General features: G+C 46.2%; 1 protein-coding gene across 2 annotated transcripts in view; it reads left to right on the forward strand.

The window, feature by feature from the left end:
- The first annotated feature begins 3248 nt into the window (after positions 1 to 3248).
- The window catches only part of EIF4H (eukaryotic translation initiation factor 4H), a 262498-nt gene continuing 248870 nt past the window's right edge, over positions 3249 to 16876 (forward strand). For both annotated transcript variants that reach the window (XM_069614734.1, XM_069614735.1), the window contains exon 1: positions 3249 to 3403. In XM_069614734.1, the coding sequence (XP_069470835.1) occupies positions 3345 to 3403 (59 nt within the window). In that variant the 5' untranslated portion in view covers positions 3249 to 3344. The remainder of the gene's footprint in view (positions 3404 to 16876) is intronic.

A 16876-nucleotide genomic window follows, 5' to 3' on the forward strand; every position in this document is an offset into this window, starting at 1 on the left:
AGTCATATACTCAGGGGAATGCAATATATGGCCCTGTTTGAGGTTGTGCCAGACTCTGTTGCCCACATTTGGCTGGCCATGCCGTAATGTATGTTTATAAGCATTATGTAACTTGTTTAAACTGTTTCCTATGCAAAATGTTTTGAATTGTTTCCTATGAAAAAGGAGGAATGTTATGTCATGTTATTTAGCATTTATATAGCGCCCTATATAGCATTGATATGATCTCAAAGTGCTTGCAGGTTGAACATCCTTGGGGACCGTAGTCCAGGTCAGTCGAGAGAGTAGCGTAGGATACAGTGCTTGGGTGCACTCAATATGTGTGAAGCCAGTGTGATTTGAGTTATGGAGGCTGCATCCGAACACTAGGTGCGGTGGTAGTGAGAGATCAGTCGAATGTGTGCAGTCAGGTGGTTGGTCACCAAGACTGCATTCAGGCGGCATTAGGCCTGTGTAGGATGTTTATGTGTGCAGCTAGGTTGATTTTTTCATGGGGTACAGCTGCTTTCTAACAGGTCGATGAGGTGTTCATGGAGAGTTGTTTGTATGTGTGCAGCTAGGCCAAAATTGATCGAGGGGTATAGCTGCGCTCTATTGTTTGTTTCGGGAGGATAGCTCAACGGCAACGTGCTTGTCTTGGAAGCAAGACGACACGGAGCAACACAGGTTCGATCCCTGGGTCTGTGCTTAGAAATCTCTGGGTATTAAGCGCGTTATAAATAACCTATCATATCATAATAATGTTGGTGTAAAGTGGAGAGTGAGCATAGTGGTAGGAGATGTGAGTGTTTGAAGTGGATGATTTACTCTTAGGAGCCCACTGTTCCTGGTTACTTTCTGGGTCTGGATCTGCTGGTAGTGATCGTCCTCGTGTTTCAGGGTAGCAGTACTTTGAGGTACATTCACAAGTAGGACAGCAGTAAATTATGATTTGCACGGTCAGAGGGTCATTATTCTTGGGCTCAGGACTATGTGTCAAGGAGCCCATTTTCTGGGTCCCTGGTTATGGTTTATGGTGGGTTATAGGGTAGGTATTGCAGGATACTGGTTATAGGTCAGGATATGTCAGGATATATCTCGCCTCAACGCAGGCCTAACGAGGCAGTGGTGCTAGAGGACAGGCTGGACAGAGGCACTGTAGAGCCCAGTTGTTTTAGTCCAGTGGGTTGGTTCATATCTTAGGCATGTAGTCGGGCAAGGCAGGGAGTGAATTGGTATGATCTACATGATAGCACGAAAGTCTGTTTGGCCTTTGTAGTAGAATCGAGAAGTGGTGAGTCAGCAGATGCATATCCTAGAGCTTGCAGAACACTAAGGCTGCCAACTGTGGCCTCACAGTTCCTAATTCCGCCTTGATGTCTTATTGGTCGGTTTCTGAGGTCCCGTCTCTTGGTACCCCTAGAACACTTGTTGGCCGGCTGTAATTACTTTCCAGTTTAATGTCATTTAAACTCATGATTCTAGAAATGAGGATGAGTTTCGGCGGCCTTAGACGGTCCTAATCATGGTTTACGGAAAGAGCAAGGTTTCTAGAGCTGTACGGAAGGCTGTGTAGTCTTGGGTGTATCGAATGTGAGGAGGGAGTGAGTTCCACAGGGTTGGAGCTAAGGTTGAGTAGGCGGACCCTCCAATCCTGGTTGAATTGGGGGCTGGAATCACTAATAAGAGGGCAGTGCTTGACCTTAGGGTGCGTGATGGGTGTAATGTTCTTTTGTAGGTATGCTGGCCCGGTCTTGTGCACTGCTCAGTGGGTAATGCATAGGATTTTAAAAGTGCCCCTTCGTCCAACAGGGAGCCAGTAAAGGGTGCGGAGAGCCGGGGAGATGTGATCCCTGTGTCCCAGTGCAAGAATGAGTCTGGCAGCAGAGTTTTGAGCTCTTTGGAGTTTGTTAAATTGGTATGCCGGTGTACACAGATATGAGTTGGCATAGTCCAGTCTTGACATAACAGTTGACATAATAGCAGAGTGTCTGTTGGGGTAGGTGAGGTAAGGGAAATTACGTTTTAGGAGCTTCAGGTAGTAGTGACAGGATTTTGATACATGATTGATCTGATGGGAGTGGGTTAAGCCTCAGTCCATAGCGCAGCCAAGGTTTTTGACTATTTTAGAAGTAGGAACGGGGGTGCCAAGTGAGGGGGGCCATGGGAGTGGTTTTGGGAGAAGGGTAGTGTTGCTGCACACCATGATCTCAGTTTTATCTGGGTTTAGAAGGAGGTGGTTTCTTGTCATCCATCGGTCAATGTCTAGCTTGCCCGGGTTGTAGGTTGACGCTTGTTTTGGGAATTCTCAGGACAATTTGGGTATCGTCAGCGTAGTTGTAGCAGGTGAGGTTGTGCGCGCTGACCCTATTGCCTCTATCTTATGAAGTCCAGCCCTATAGTGCCTGTTTCCTGTGCAAAAGTTTTGAATTGTTTCCTATGAAAAAAGAGGAATCTGATTTTGCACTCAAAAGCAATAAAGGGGGTGGTCCCACGCAGCAAGACAGTACGTGCCTGGAGCCCGACTGAAATACAACCTGTGTCTGAGTGGTCTTTATAACCAGTGCAAAGGCCTAAGTAACAGGGCTCTGCTCCTCACAGGGCGATTAACCCTTATACATGCCAACATTCTGGAGCCCCATGGGAGGGAGATTTTGCAGCATAAAGCGGGAGAAATGAATTTGCCCATATGATTGCATTGGGGTTTTAATTTTTTAGGCGGGAGAAAGTAAAAAAAGGCAATATTTCTAATTGACAAATTTGGAATCTCCCACCTAAAGTGGGAGGGTTGGCATGTATGTTCAACACGTCCTGTCGCCGTGCCTCAAGAAGCACATGTAGAGCACTGAAATAGAAAAGGGACCTGGCTTAATATAACTTGTTTGAGGATATGTTAACGGACCGGCCATATTGGGATGCTCCTGCTTTTTACACCAGAGACGCGGAAATTGACGATTTACATAAGCCTGACAAAGCTTTCAAAAATATTCATGCTGCTTTTCACCTCTTCATTACTACTGAAAAGCCCACTACAATAACTAGCAATTAACACAAACCACATATGGTTTCGGTTTTTGAAATGTACATCGTGTTCACTAATTAACTACCAAACAAACGCACAAGGATGAGAAGTTATCGGTGCTTTATTTTCATGCTGTGGCCTTCACAACATAAACATGCCGCTTCGTGGATATGTCTGGGCGACCGAGTAGGGTCGCCATAGTAGCTGTCATTGTCGTCCTTCTTCTGTGTCTGTGATGCATGTTGTGAGCTTTGCATTCAGGCAGCGCACAGGCCACCACTCAATCTAGTGCTATATCGAGGGTCCTTCGCTTTGGCACTGCTTGGTTTGAGAGGAGACAGCAATGGCGGATTACGATACCTACGATGACCGGGCCTATAGCAGTTTTGGCGGCGGCAGAGGGTGAGTTGGGGAGGCAGGAATGAATCAGGCGCTAGTGGACCCCGGTCACTCTTAATCACTGACAGAACTGTGATTGTAGGGGCACCAGAATGACACTCGCCTCCCCGCCGGCATGTGCGAGAGTGCTTCAGGCTTTACCCCATCCCTGCCCGGGGGGGGTGTGTGTTAGCTGGGTGTCTGGCCAGCAGTGTCATTATCAAGAGCTAACGCTGCATATAAACGGGCCCCCCGGGTCATTGCACGCTTCTAGTTCCTTGAGCACCGCCCACTGCTCTCAGCCGGGGTTCCTTGGCATCTTTGGATGATGTGGTGGCCATTGGCTGCACCGAGTCAAGGTTGCTCGAGTCTCATTTGGTCAAAGTGCTGTACGAGCGCGGGATTGAGGATGTGCACGTGTTTGCTGCAGGGGAAGCTCTCACGTGGATATACCCATTCCCGTGGACCACCGCCCTATACTGCTATTCTCTCCACGCCCTGAAGCCCAACGCCCTCCCCCGATCTTAATTGTACTCTGCTGTTACGCGAGTGTTGTCCTTCCGCTCTCATTTCACCACTGTGTACACGGTCTGCGCACAATTTGTTTAATGATCATTCCCGTTGTCACGAGAACACAACACCTAATGTGGTTAAGAGTAAGTAGTCACTGGTGCCTGAATGTATTGGGGAAGGGTTCATGTGCATGAGGTAATCCCGGGTCCATGGTGGGCGCTTTATTTACTTTTAAAACCATTACAGTATGTTGTCTTACGATTTCGAATTGTATGGTTATTGCACTATAATACGCCACTAAGTATTAAAAAGAGCTTTTATTTAGTATTCTGGAACCATGATCAACAAGCCTTTTTTTTTAATCAATTTTTACATAACAAGTAGAAACGTTTCGAAGAGAACAAACGCTGATCACGTAACAAATCATCAAATTATACGTTACCATTTGCGAGATATGATTGATTCGCACATTCTCTGTACATGACTACCCAAAGTCAAGCACGAATAGCGGGCAAGGTAACGATTGCCCTCGTAGTACTGGACCATACGATTTCTTACTTTATGATCTTCTCTCAAGTGGCGCCTTCAATAGGAGTTAGTTTGTCAAAAATATTAGATGTTTAACCAACGTTATGGTTTCAGATCCTACAGCTCTCACTTCTGGAGTTGTGCCTCGCACCAACAATCTACGTTGTCGGGAGGTTGTGGAATTTGAGCTGTTTGTAATGCTTTCTAAATCTACAATGAGGAAAGGTTTACACTTGCTGAGCTAGTTGACGGGGCAGAGAGGGAGCTCTACAATAATGGTTCATAAAATCGCGGACATGGATGGGCATTACTCTTAGAATGCCCCTTTTTATGTCTTATGTTTTTTTTGTGTTGACCTATTTTGATTGGTATTGGTTTGTATAATAGAACATGTAAATATCAGTACATATAAATGACTTATTAATTTACATTCAGTAGTCTATTGTATATTCAACTTGGCTTTACAATATACAGTGAAACAATATGTCCGATGTTTGTTGTCTTTGCATGATTAAATTATGGAGAATAACACTGGGGGCAGTAACTACAGAGAAAAACTGAGATCAACTCCAGACGTTAGTAGATGGAAGGTGTGCAGACGAGAGGTAATGAGGATTTGGATTCATAGGGGTTATCCAAATGGATGTTTAGCTCCTTCTTAGATTAAGAGTCAGGTTAATCTTGGTTTTTTGTTGTAGGGTAGCTGTATGTGCAGTTTATTGTACATGAGTGGTATTCCAATTTTTTTGGGTCGTCTTTGTTAAAACGTATTTGTCCAGTATCACATCTTTGTCTATAGTTTGCTATTCTAATTTTCTTATTGCTAGTTGGTATACTCTGCGCAGGAAAATTTCCTAGGCCCACCATGAGTAGTCTGTGATAAGTTTTGAATTTTTCCAGTTTAAAGTTAGTGTTTTAGTGCCTGCTGCTCGCACTTGGTGTGAGGTGGTGTAAGTAGGTCTGAGGATTTGAGCACTATTAGACTGAAAGACCTGCTACCTTTGTGTATTGGTAAGCTTTGCCTCATAACGAGCAATAGTTATATACAGAAGGGATTATTCGGACAGCTGAAAAACATGTGCTCTAGGTCCCCATCAAAGATTTTACCGCTGCTGGCATTTTGGAAATGTGCAAGGCCGATTTTACATAGTTTCTAACAAATCAATTAGAGTCGATCTAGAAGATACAAATTGGTCGGTAGCCTGGCACGACAAATCAATTCGTTATGTGTTTTAGGGATGGCTGGTGAGAGGTTGCATCTCTAAATATTATAATGTGTATACTTGGTGGCCCTTTGGTTGAAGGATCTGGAGGGTGAGTTTGAGTGGGGTGTGTTTTTAGTGGTGGACTATGGTTCTGACATGTCGCTTGATGTGCTGTAGAGCTCTTTGTATTTTGTCGGATCCGATCGAAAGCAAGAATTTGCTAGCTAGTAGTAAGAATGGTTTAATATGCCCAATTCGTATTGTCTCTGATCGTTCAGATGACTGTGTGCTCAGTCTAAAAGCCATTCGTGGGGCGACCCTCAGCCTCCTTGCTGTTTTTACTACTTCTGCATCAGGGATTCAACATCCTGCCCTTGAGCCCGTGTCCGTTGTGGAGCAGCTTTATTTGAGGTCTGCAGGCCTCTTCCTTCGTGGCCACCACAGTGTACTTGTCCAGCTGATCCTCGCACACCATATTCTCAGGATATCTGCCTGAATGGCTGTGGACCTGTTTGGCCCAGAAGCCGGCGTTTTGTGCCGGCTTGAAGGGCCACCTATAAGGGTGTATGCTCTCCCTGTCTGAGCCTGTCCTGGCTCTGGAGGGGCCCACACCCCTTCTGCTCGTAGATTCCTATCAAGTTCATTGCCTTATACAGCAGGCTGTGCTTTGCCTTAAATTGCCCCCCCCTTCCACCTCACCCTTGCTTTGACACCTGGGAGCGCTGCTCCATGATTTCCCCTGTGAAGCGCTCCCCCCAACCTTGTGCCTTCCATTTCTCTGCATTGCAACAGTGTCCTGGACTTTGCCTCCAACCCGTCTCTCCGATGCTTTGAGTGCCTTGTCTCTCCCTCCTGTGCTCCCTCCTGTGATCACCTGAGCTACACCTTCCAGCACCTTTGTATGCATAACTCTCTCCCCACTGTCTTCCCCGCTCCACGTATTGGCTGGCTCTATCCTTACTGACTTAACGCCTCTTCGCTTGCCTCACGGACCATACTTTTCTTGGCCTCCCTTTGTTATACTGACTTCTCCCGCATTGTTATAAGGCCTTCGCGCCTATCTGCATTTCAGACTTTTTGCCTGCACTCCACAATCGCCTCTTACCTTCTTATGTCTGTTGTATCCTGTTACCAATTCTTACCAATTCTTGTCTGCATCTGTGTATTTTTCAAATATGCCTAAAAGTTGGCCTTTTTTCTTCTCTACGAATGCCAAATCTGCTCGTTGTAATCGCTTGGGTTTTTGCCCCCCCACCCTTTTTGTCCCTCTTTCTTGTTCCCTGTCCTTGTCACTTGCCTCTAGTTGTCGCGTCTTTTCTGCTGCATTTTATAATCTAGGCCGCCTCCTTTATCACTGGCCTGATCGTGCAATGCTGTGTGCTATTGGGGTCATGCTTCGCAATCCCCCCCCCCCTTCCTTTTCTCTGCATTACCCTAAATTGTGTTCTTAATCTTCTCTAACTGCTATTCTATCACCTATCCTATCCCCTTATCTGTCTGGAAGTAAAAAGTTCAAGAAGGATCGCCTGGTCTCCAACCCAGGCCTCCCTGTCGCTAACACCTATTGTCAATGCTGCTTCCAGACACTGTCATCGACATCCTTTGTCGTTCCTCTCAAAACCTTTGATTTCCCCACATGGTCTCGGCACTCTCCCCTTTCTCCTCCTCTCCCATTAATGGTGGCACTCGCTGGGAGGCAATCTTGGCTTCCTTTGTCTTCTAGGGTCTTCATTAATGTCATCAACGCCCTCCCTTCTCCTGCGACTCCTACTGTAGTCTTCCCTCTGGCTCCTCTTCTACCTCCGGGTGTACCACACCCCTATACCCCTGCTCAGAAGACCTTCAAAAGTGGTAACCTGCTCTACTTGCACTCACTATTGTGTCACTCCTTTTGACATCTGCCACCTCCTTGAGGACCTCGACCTAGATGTCCTCGCTCTTACCGACACTTGGTTCACTTCCACCTCTGTCACAGCTCTTCACTCTCCTCCCAGAGGGTTACACAATCCTCTCCTAACCAGCCCGGGAGTAGAGTGAGCTTGATCTTTCCTGAGTGGGTCCTACCTACTCCTCTTTCGAATGCCTTGTCTGCAGGCTTGTCTCCTCCGACCTCTCCTACTTTGGCCACCATCTACAGGCCCCGTGGCAAGGACTCCCACTTCCTCTTTTAATGGGCTGACCTCGCCTCTTCTCTCCAGGCCTCCGCCTCCAAGCTTCTCCTCCTTGGAGACTTCAATATTCACCTCTACTCCCCTGATGTGGCCTCTGGGCTCTTCACAACCTCTGTGATGTTCCCTCTCCATTCATCCCTCTGGTCTGACACACTCTGCTGGACACACCTTGGATGCACACATCACCATCCCTCTGATTACTCCTCTCTCCTGATCTGATCATGATCTCCTTTCTTCTCACCTTGTTTTCACTGGGATCCCGGCTAAGCCTCCACCCTCACTGCCTGCCTCCTTTTCCTTCATTCGACCAATGAAGAGTGTCAGTTGCTGCTTGTGCCGCCACCTTCACTCCACCCTTCTACTCCAACTGACTCACCCTGATACAGCTCTCTCTACCTTCAACTCTCCATTTCATACACTTTGGACATCCTTGCCTCTGCCACGAGAAGCCGCATGAAACCTACCTCCAAGTGCAACTCTTGGTTTCACTCTTGACTTGGCCACTCTGAAATGCAAGTGCAGAGCAGCAGAGCGGAAGTGGCACGCTTCAAGCACATCCTCTGACAAAACTGGTCTTCCTCCTGCTCTAAAGACAATGCAGACTCTCCATCTGCACATAGGGGACCTTTATCCAAGCCAGCGTCTCCGCTGCCACTAACATGGCGGAACCTTTCAAAATCTGCAAGGCACTCTCCAACCCTATTTCCCCACTTCCCCTTGCTCTCCCTGGCCCTCACTTAATTTCCAAAACTCGGGACATCCTCTCCTCCTACTCGACACCAGTCTCCCTCACCATCTCTTGCCTACCTTCGCCCCCTCTCCCCTACCTGCATTCTCCCCTCTTTTTCTCCCATAACACGCAATGAGATTTTTATTCTGAGGGCTTCGGTGTGCCCAGGGTGACAAGTAGCAGACTCAAGCATCAAAGATACAAAAACAAAAGGAAGTAGAACTGCTACCTTCCAGGTTCATACCCAATTTTTATCAATAAATGGAACAAATGGAAATCGGGGAGCCTGGTATAGTTATACTAATGGATTAAATCCCTGAGTTAGTAACCCATAAGGTTTGTCCAGAAAGAAGAAAGATCGAATAAGGAGACTCACACGTGTCAAAGGTTGTGAACATAAAAGGTTTGTATTAAAACAAAAAAACACATTTGAAAACAATATGTAAGAGACAAATTTCAATAATCTAGACAACTAATAACTTGGTGGGGTACATAAGAACATCAAAAAACATTTGAAAGCAATATGTATGAGACAAATTTCAATAATCTAGACAACAATAACTTGATAAGGTACATGAAAGAAATGCCCATTCAGGCCTTTTAGTATTTGCTGAATGGAGAGTATTTAAGCGTGAACCAAAGGGGAAAATATTCACAAATGGTTCTGGGTTTTAGAACATGCTCCATGTATAATACATGTAGGAGTTGAAAGGGTTTATTAGACCTGTAGCCATCTAGGTCCTGGAGTTGCTTCTATACAAGGAAGCATCTCATCTTGCAGGTGCCAACGTGACAGGGGGAACTGGGTCAGCTTGTGGAATACAATTGCTGGCCTAAAGATGTTTGTAAAATAAGTACTAATCGGACATATGGATCAATACAGCCCCCATGCACATAGTACACGTTTCGGCGGAAAAATTATCCCATTTGGAAATGCTTCTGAGGGATACATTTTGTTCTACGTGAACCGCCTTCATTAGGGCGAGTGGGTGGCCCCTGTAGCAAGAAGATAAAAATAAAGAAAAAACAAAAGGAGAAAATCAATGTCAAGTCCTTATGTATCGGGACCCTAATTCTTTCTGGACATAACTGGGTTAAATTAGTAACAACAATTAAATTGTGCAACGAACCGAGTGTTCGAATTCATAAGAAACCTAAGTTTAGTAGGTGGGCAAACCTGAGAATAAATTACGTGAGTGCAAGAAATTGCAACTGTAATCTGTCTGTGGTGGTTGGAAGGCATGCCTAACTCACCACAGAAACCTTGAGGTGAATCTCACTGTGAGGCAGGCACTCCTTGTGGGCCGGACCAGTCAAACCGCACTGTATGTTGCTTGGTTGATGAGGAAGTGGCTGAATTCAGTCCACAAAAATGGATACTGCAGGGAACATCATTCTGTGCAGAGAAAGCAAGAGACAAAACAGTGTCATAGCACTATCAATTGCGTGTGCAAAGGAGGCTCAATGGGTTCTGTAGCGTGTACTGGGTTGGGAGAATCCACCAAGAATGGAGCAAAAATAGAAAGGGGTTTGTTTGTGATGGTGGTGTAGTATCTGTTCGTCCCATGCCGGGACGTCACGCATATGAACCTGGGCGGTATCTGGGCTAGGAGGTGGCTAGCTCCCTAGGTGTGTGGATGTCGCTCATATGGCTGGGCGAGGCCGGACTTCATTTGTGCCAGCACCCGGCCTGGAGCAGACTGTGGCCGCTCCAGGCCGGTTACTAGTAGCTCCTATGCGTGTGGGCGAAAAGAGCCCTTGGCGCCCGATACGAATTTTGTGGTTGTGAGAATTTTGATAAATACCTGTTGAGTGATGCTGGAGGCACTTCCAACTTGGTGCCGTCTGGACGTAAGTCTCCAGATGTCCCAGGCGGTGCTGGAGTGTGCGCTCAAGCATACGATGCTTGTGGTCTGGCGAGCTGCTGCAGACTGAAAGCATTCGTCTTGTTGGCGTGTTTGTAATGTCCTGGAGGTGTGTGGGAGCTGGCCAATCAGCTCGCAGAACGTGTTGTGTCCTGATTGGTGGATGCATCAGGAATGCGGAACCGACTCTAGAAAGTCCGCTGTGTGAACGGGCGGAGTTGCCTTCTGGGGCCGGTGCTGGGAGTTCGAGAGAAGAGAGGCAGAGAGTGGCGTGGAGTCCGAATTGGGACTTAATGGGAATGCCCTGTGAGGTCACTGTGCTGCGTGGAGGAAGGTACAGAGAGAGTGCGCCTAGGCGTCCATTTTTGCAGAAATAACTCGGGTGGGTCAGAGTGGGCCGGTTGTCCAATCGAGGCATGCCTGAGTCCACCTGATTGACTGCCCGTGTCACGTTAACTGATCGGGGGGCGCTGCATGTGGGTGCACCCTGTTGTTGAAAAGCTAGACGGTGTAGTCAAAAAGTGTCATACCCAGGGGGAGAGCTAGTGGTGGAGCAGGGTATGAAGTAGAGTTTTTTGTAAAGGAAATAGTAGTAATAAAGACACGTCAGTGTCTCCTAACTATGCGCTGGTGAGTTGCCAGCATGACATGGTTGGCGAATTCGTAAATCAAATATCTTCATCTATGTCTCTGATGAGTGTTTCTCTGGGAAATGCACGTATAAAGAGTGCAAGGCGGACCGTTCTCTCCCTTTTAATATGGGAAGATTTGCTGTTCATTGAGGCCATGTTGTACCGAGTCCAGTCTGTGGATCCACCTGCATTCAAGGTCTAAAAGTCTGCCTTGGATGTTAGGGCCATGGCGCACTCTTTCAAGAACCCACCATTTGATGTCTTGGGTGGTGTGCTTTTTGTCCATGTAGTGTTGTACCAAAGGTGATATGAGATTTTTGCACCTGATCCGTGACCGGTGTTCAGAAATCCGTGTGCCAATATTGCGCATGGTTTGCCCGACATAGCGTAACTTGCAAGGACATTCTATGCAATAAACCACTTGGTTGGTTTTGCAATTAGAAATGTCTTTAAGAGCCCAGGTTTTTTGTCCCACTTGGAAATGTTGTATTTTGGACGTAAATTGACCGAGCAGGACCCACATGGGTAGTGTCCTTTTAGTGGTCTTAGGTTCCACAGATTGCTTTGAGATGGTCTCTTGATGTACATAGAGTGCACTAAGTGCTCTCTGATGTTCCGTGCTCTCTTGAATGCAAATCGGGGTGTTTGTTGGTCAGGGAGACATAGTCTGGCAATAGGCCAGTACTTGTGAATGATCTGTTTGACCTGGAAAGCATGCTGGCCGTGTGTTATCACGCATGTGATTTGGTCTTGAGATTCCTCTCTAATTTTAGGGGTAAGGAGTGAATCCCGGCAGGTGAAGCGTGCCCTCTTCAAAGATCTGGACACCAGCTTCCTGGGGTAGCCCCTTTCAAGCAGTCTATTGCTTAGTAACTCAGCATCATGGTAGAAGTCATCTAGGGCTGTACAATTCCTACGCAAACGAAGGAATTGTCCGTATGGTAAGTTTTCTTTAATGTGCTTGGGGTGGTCACTCTGGAAATGGAGGAGGGTGTTGCGATCAGTTGGTTTGCGAAAAGTGTTGCAGATTAATCTACCCTGATTGCATCCAATCGTCAGGTCCAAAAAATTGATCCTGGTATGACTGTGTTCCATTGTAAATTGTATGTCTGTGCTGCAGGTGTTCAGCCAGACAAAAAAGTTTTGTAATGTGTCCTCTGTTCCTTCCCATAAGCAAATAACGTCATCAATGTATCAGTGCCATTGTTTAATATTGTCTTTCCAAGGGTTGATCGTATTGTGAATAAAATTCTTTTCAAATTTGGCCATAAATAAGATAGCCAAACTTGGGGCAAATGCCGCACCCATGGCTGTCCCCTTGATTTGCAAGTAAAACTGTTTGTCAAATTCAAAAAAATTCTTACAGAGGGCAAGTGTCATTAGTTCAATGATGAATTCGGGTGGAGCCTTAGTCTCTCTATTAGTTTCAACAAGATATTCATATACGCAATCAATCGCGGCTTGTTGAGGAATGCTGGTATATAACGACTTGATGTCAAGAGTCACTAACAAATTTTTTTGTGGGTCAAATTCTAAATTTTCGAACATCTGGATTGTATGCATCGTGTCTCTAATGTAAGATTCTGTGGTGATGCTGATAGGTTTGAGGAAATGGTCCACAAACTTGCATAATGGCTCTAGAATGGATCCGCATCCTGACACAATGGGTCTACCGGGAGGGTTGGTGGAGTTTTTGTGGATCTTGGGTAGTGCGTATAGGCAGGGAGTTCTGCCTCCTGTAGTGATCAGAAAGTCAGATTCCTGCTCCGTAATCCAATCTCTTTCAAGAGCAAAGGAGACCATCTCATCAATTTCAACCGTCAGGTCCTTCGTAGGATCTTTTTTTAAAAGTTTGTAGCTTTGTGTATCATTGAGAAGGTACATAACCATGTGGAAATATTGTTCAGAGTTCATTATAACAATTCCGCCCCCTTTGTCGGCGGGTTTGATAACTAACTCAGATTTTTTAGCTAGTGCATATAGGGCTTCTCTTTCTGCTCGTGTAATATTTTGTTGTCTGTGGTTATCATTTCTTTTGCTCAGGCTTCTGAGGTCACGCAATACGCATCTTTGAAAGGTAAGAAGATCCGAAGGGACTTGGTTCTCAGAGGGTGAGAAAGAAGACTTGGGATGTAGCCCTGTGTCATTTGGATCTTCATTTGTTTCATGTTCGTTAAAAAAGGTTCGTAATCTGACGGTCCGTAAGAACCGACGTATCTCCATCTCGGTGTTATACCAATCTGTGTTTCCGGATGGTACAAATGATAAACCCTTCGTAAGGACTGAAATTTGTGTGGCAGTTAGTTGGGCATTAGCTAAATTGAAAATGGGTAAGTCCTGGTCGGCCGTATGGTTTATCTCCTCCGTCGTCTCGGACGTCTGCATTGGCCTTGGAAACCTGGGTTCCAAGGTGGAGGACCCCATCTTCCCCCTCCTCGTCCTAAAAAAGGGGGTTGGAAGGGTGGTGGGGGGATAGTTATGTGGTTGGGCTTGGCCAAATGGGTTAAATGGGTATGGGTTATAGTTAGGGTTGGAGTTCCCACTGAATGAACTACTACTTGATCCGGAGAAAGATACCCCCCTTCTTTTGGCTTTCTGATTGCCTGACTGTGTTCCTCCTAATTGATTCAATTTTTTGCAATATCCTTCTGTGGTATAAGGATAAATTAATTCTGTTTTAAATTCTTGAATGTCTTTCTGTAGTTTGTTAGTTTTTTTATTCACAGTATTTGTTTTGAAAATGGCAAATTGTTTGTTAATTGCTTCTATTTGATTTTTGGCGTCAACAATGAGTGCGCTATTTGCAAATTTTCTCTCTTCGTCGTCCAGTGTCTTTTGTAGTTCCAAACTGACTTTGTGCTGTTGTGATTGTTAGGACCATTAGGTCCCTGCTACACTTGGTTGCAATGTAGCTGAAGTTCGTAGTGTATTCTTTATCCTCAAGAAACAAGCAAGGTTCATTCCTAACAACTAGTCCCGTAGGGATGATACTAGCTCGTAAATACTCCTTCAGGAAGTGTCCATGTAATTCATGAGATTTTTAGACAAGTCTGCTCTATGAAAGTCTCATCCAAACTGGTGTTCCCTTGCTCCTCCAGAACTATCAAGGACAACATTGCCTCCCTTGCTCCAGCCTTGGCTGATCTTTGCCACTGGTTCTTTCCCTTCACCCTCATGTTTTTATTTTTATTTTTTTTTTGTTTTTGGAAATGTATAACTCACTCGAAACAGAACAAACCGTATAATGGTGCAGATGACTTTTGCTGAAAACGGATATCCAAAATTGTAGTAGTGCCATATTCTGTCCAAGAGGACAAGCAATTAAATCCAAGAGAACCGTATAATTGCAGCGGATATGGCTAAACTTTAAACAAACTTCTTCAGGGCATTACGGAACTGACACAGGGAATCCAAAGACCTAATTTCCCTGGGTAAACTGTTTCGGAGTCCAGGTCCGAACACTGAGAATCTTCTATCCCCTCTGGACACAAATGTAGATGGGTTGGGGGGGCGGAGAGGATAACCAACAGAGCTTGGTCCCTTGAACGTAGACATCTGGACGGTTGATACTGCTTGAGCTTATCCTTCAGGTAATCCAGTGCTAAATTGTTCAAACATTTGAATACAAGGCATGTTAGCTTGAATCTAATGCGGTCCTCAACCTTTAACCAGCGAAGGAAACAGCATGAGGGTGAACATGGGATGTTTTATTTAAACCACAAACCAGCCTTACTGCTGCATTCGGTGCCTTTTGCAGTCTGCTAAGTAGTTTTTTTGGGATGCCCACCAATTAACTATTGCAATAGTCTAGGTGGGCATTTGAGTGCTCCCACCACCATAACATGATTCCCTTCCTGGACATATGGGAGGGTTTGCCGGAGGTGTTTCAAGGAGTAGAAGATGGCTAATCTGGTTTTCACTACCCGGGTTGTCCTGCCAGATGCAGCCAAGGTTTTTAACTTTAGTTGGAAATTTAAGTTCAACTCCCAGTAACTTGGGAAGGGACTGATTCTTTATAGTGGCAGAAAGTTGCTCAGGGCCTAACAGAATAAACTCGTGTCTTGGCTGCATTCAATTTTAATTGGTTAGAGGCCATCCAATCGCTAATCTCCTGAAGGCAGTCGCTAATCTTGGCTAGAGATTCCTCAACCTTGTCAATTGTAATAATCTGAGTATCGTCAGCATAGGTTTGGAAACTTAATCCATGGCGTCTCAGAATTTCCATTACCAGTCAGAGATATAAATTGAAGGTGACAACGATGAGCCCTGTGGAACCCCACAGTCCACAATACAGGGGTCTGACGTAAAGGCTCCTAATCTGACATATTGTTGGCACCTTTGCAAAAAAGATCTAAACCACTGAATGGCATGCTCAGAAACCTTCCCAACTGTCTTCAACCTCTCTAAAGGAATAGTGTGGTTGACAGTATCAAAGGCGGCTGACAGGTCAAGCATCGCCACAAGTGAAAGCTTGCCCCGAGCACCCTCTCCTAAGAAAAGCATTCTGCTGACTCTTCCTGCCTGCCTAACTAGTGCCCTATCTCCATTACCCCCTTTCTGGGCAAACTCTTGGAGAAGCTGGGCATCTCCCATCTTATCCACCACACTGAATCTGTTGGTTGCATTCACGACCACCAGTCTGGCTTCAGAGGTGCGGAAACTGCTCTCCAGAACACCTGTGAATGCTTGCTCTCTAATCCTGATAGCAGCTCTTTCCATTCTCATCCTTCTTGACCTTTCTTCTGCCTTCAATACGGACAAAAATGCCTCTGTGACACCCTTGGCATCAGACCTGGCTCTAGATTGGCTGACTTCCTTCCTCTCTGACCAACCTTTCCAGGTGCAACCGGGCCCCTTTCTCTCCACCATCTCACTCCACCTGTGGCATCCCTCTGGTCTTTTTTCTCTCACCCTGGCTTTTCAATATCTACCTGGCCCCTCTAACTCATTTGCTCTCCACCTTCTCGCCTAGCTTGCAGCTCTCCTTCAAGCTACCCTCATCTGCCTCCTCCTCTTCTTCTTCCTCTCATTCCTGACTGCATACCCGCTGTTCAGGCATGGTGCACTACTAATGATCTCTGCTTAATGCCAGTAAGACAGAGATCCTTCTCATCGGGACCCCTGCTCCCTTTTTCCCTTCCTCACTGGCCACCCTCCATGCCCCCCCCCCCACCTCACCCTCCTGTGAAGCTAAAACCTTGGTGTCCTCTTTGACTCCACCCTCTCCTTCTCTCCTCACATCAGACCAGGACAAGAAGGCCCACTTTCAACTGCACCACCTCAGAAGCATTCTCCTTTTACTCACCTTCCCCCAGAAACTCAGTCTCCACAGCTCTGGTTCTCTCCATGCTGGACTACTGCAGCAGCCTCTTCCTCAATCTTCCCAACTCTTCCCTTTGCCCACTTCAACTAATCCAGAATAGGACTACAAGACTTATCCTTGTCCTGAAGTCCAGGGACTGCATCTCTTCAGCCCTTAAATCCCTCCACTGGCTCCTGGTTGCTGCAAGGATCAAGTTCAACACCCTCTGCGTTATCCACAAGGCTTTCTGGGGCCTGGGACCCTGCTACATCCAACTTGCTCTCCCGACATACCTCCCTGCTAGAGCCCTCCGGTCTTCTAGCTCAAACTCTCTGCAGATCAGACACTTTGCCAAGCAGAGTGTGGGGTAGATCTCTCTCCTCTGCAGGTGCCTCCCTCTGGAATGGCCTCCCTGCCCCTCAGACTTGAGCCAGATCTCCTTAAGTTCTGGAAGACATTCCCCATCTCTTCTCCCCCCCCCCACCCACCATTCCCTGCTAATCTCCCCTCTTCTCTAGATTGGCGGCCTGGTTCCTTCATGAGTCTTACAG

The sequence above is a fragment of the Ambystoma mexicanum genome, chromosome 9, assembly GCF_040938575.1.
Source record: "Ambystoma mexicanum isolate Mex_15411 chromosome 9, UKY_AmexF1_1, whole genome shotgun sequence".
Lineage (NCBI taxonomy): Eukaryota > Metazoa > Chordata > Amphibia > Caudata > Ambystomatidae > Ambystoma > Ambystoma mexicanum.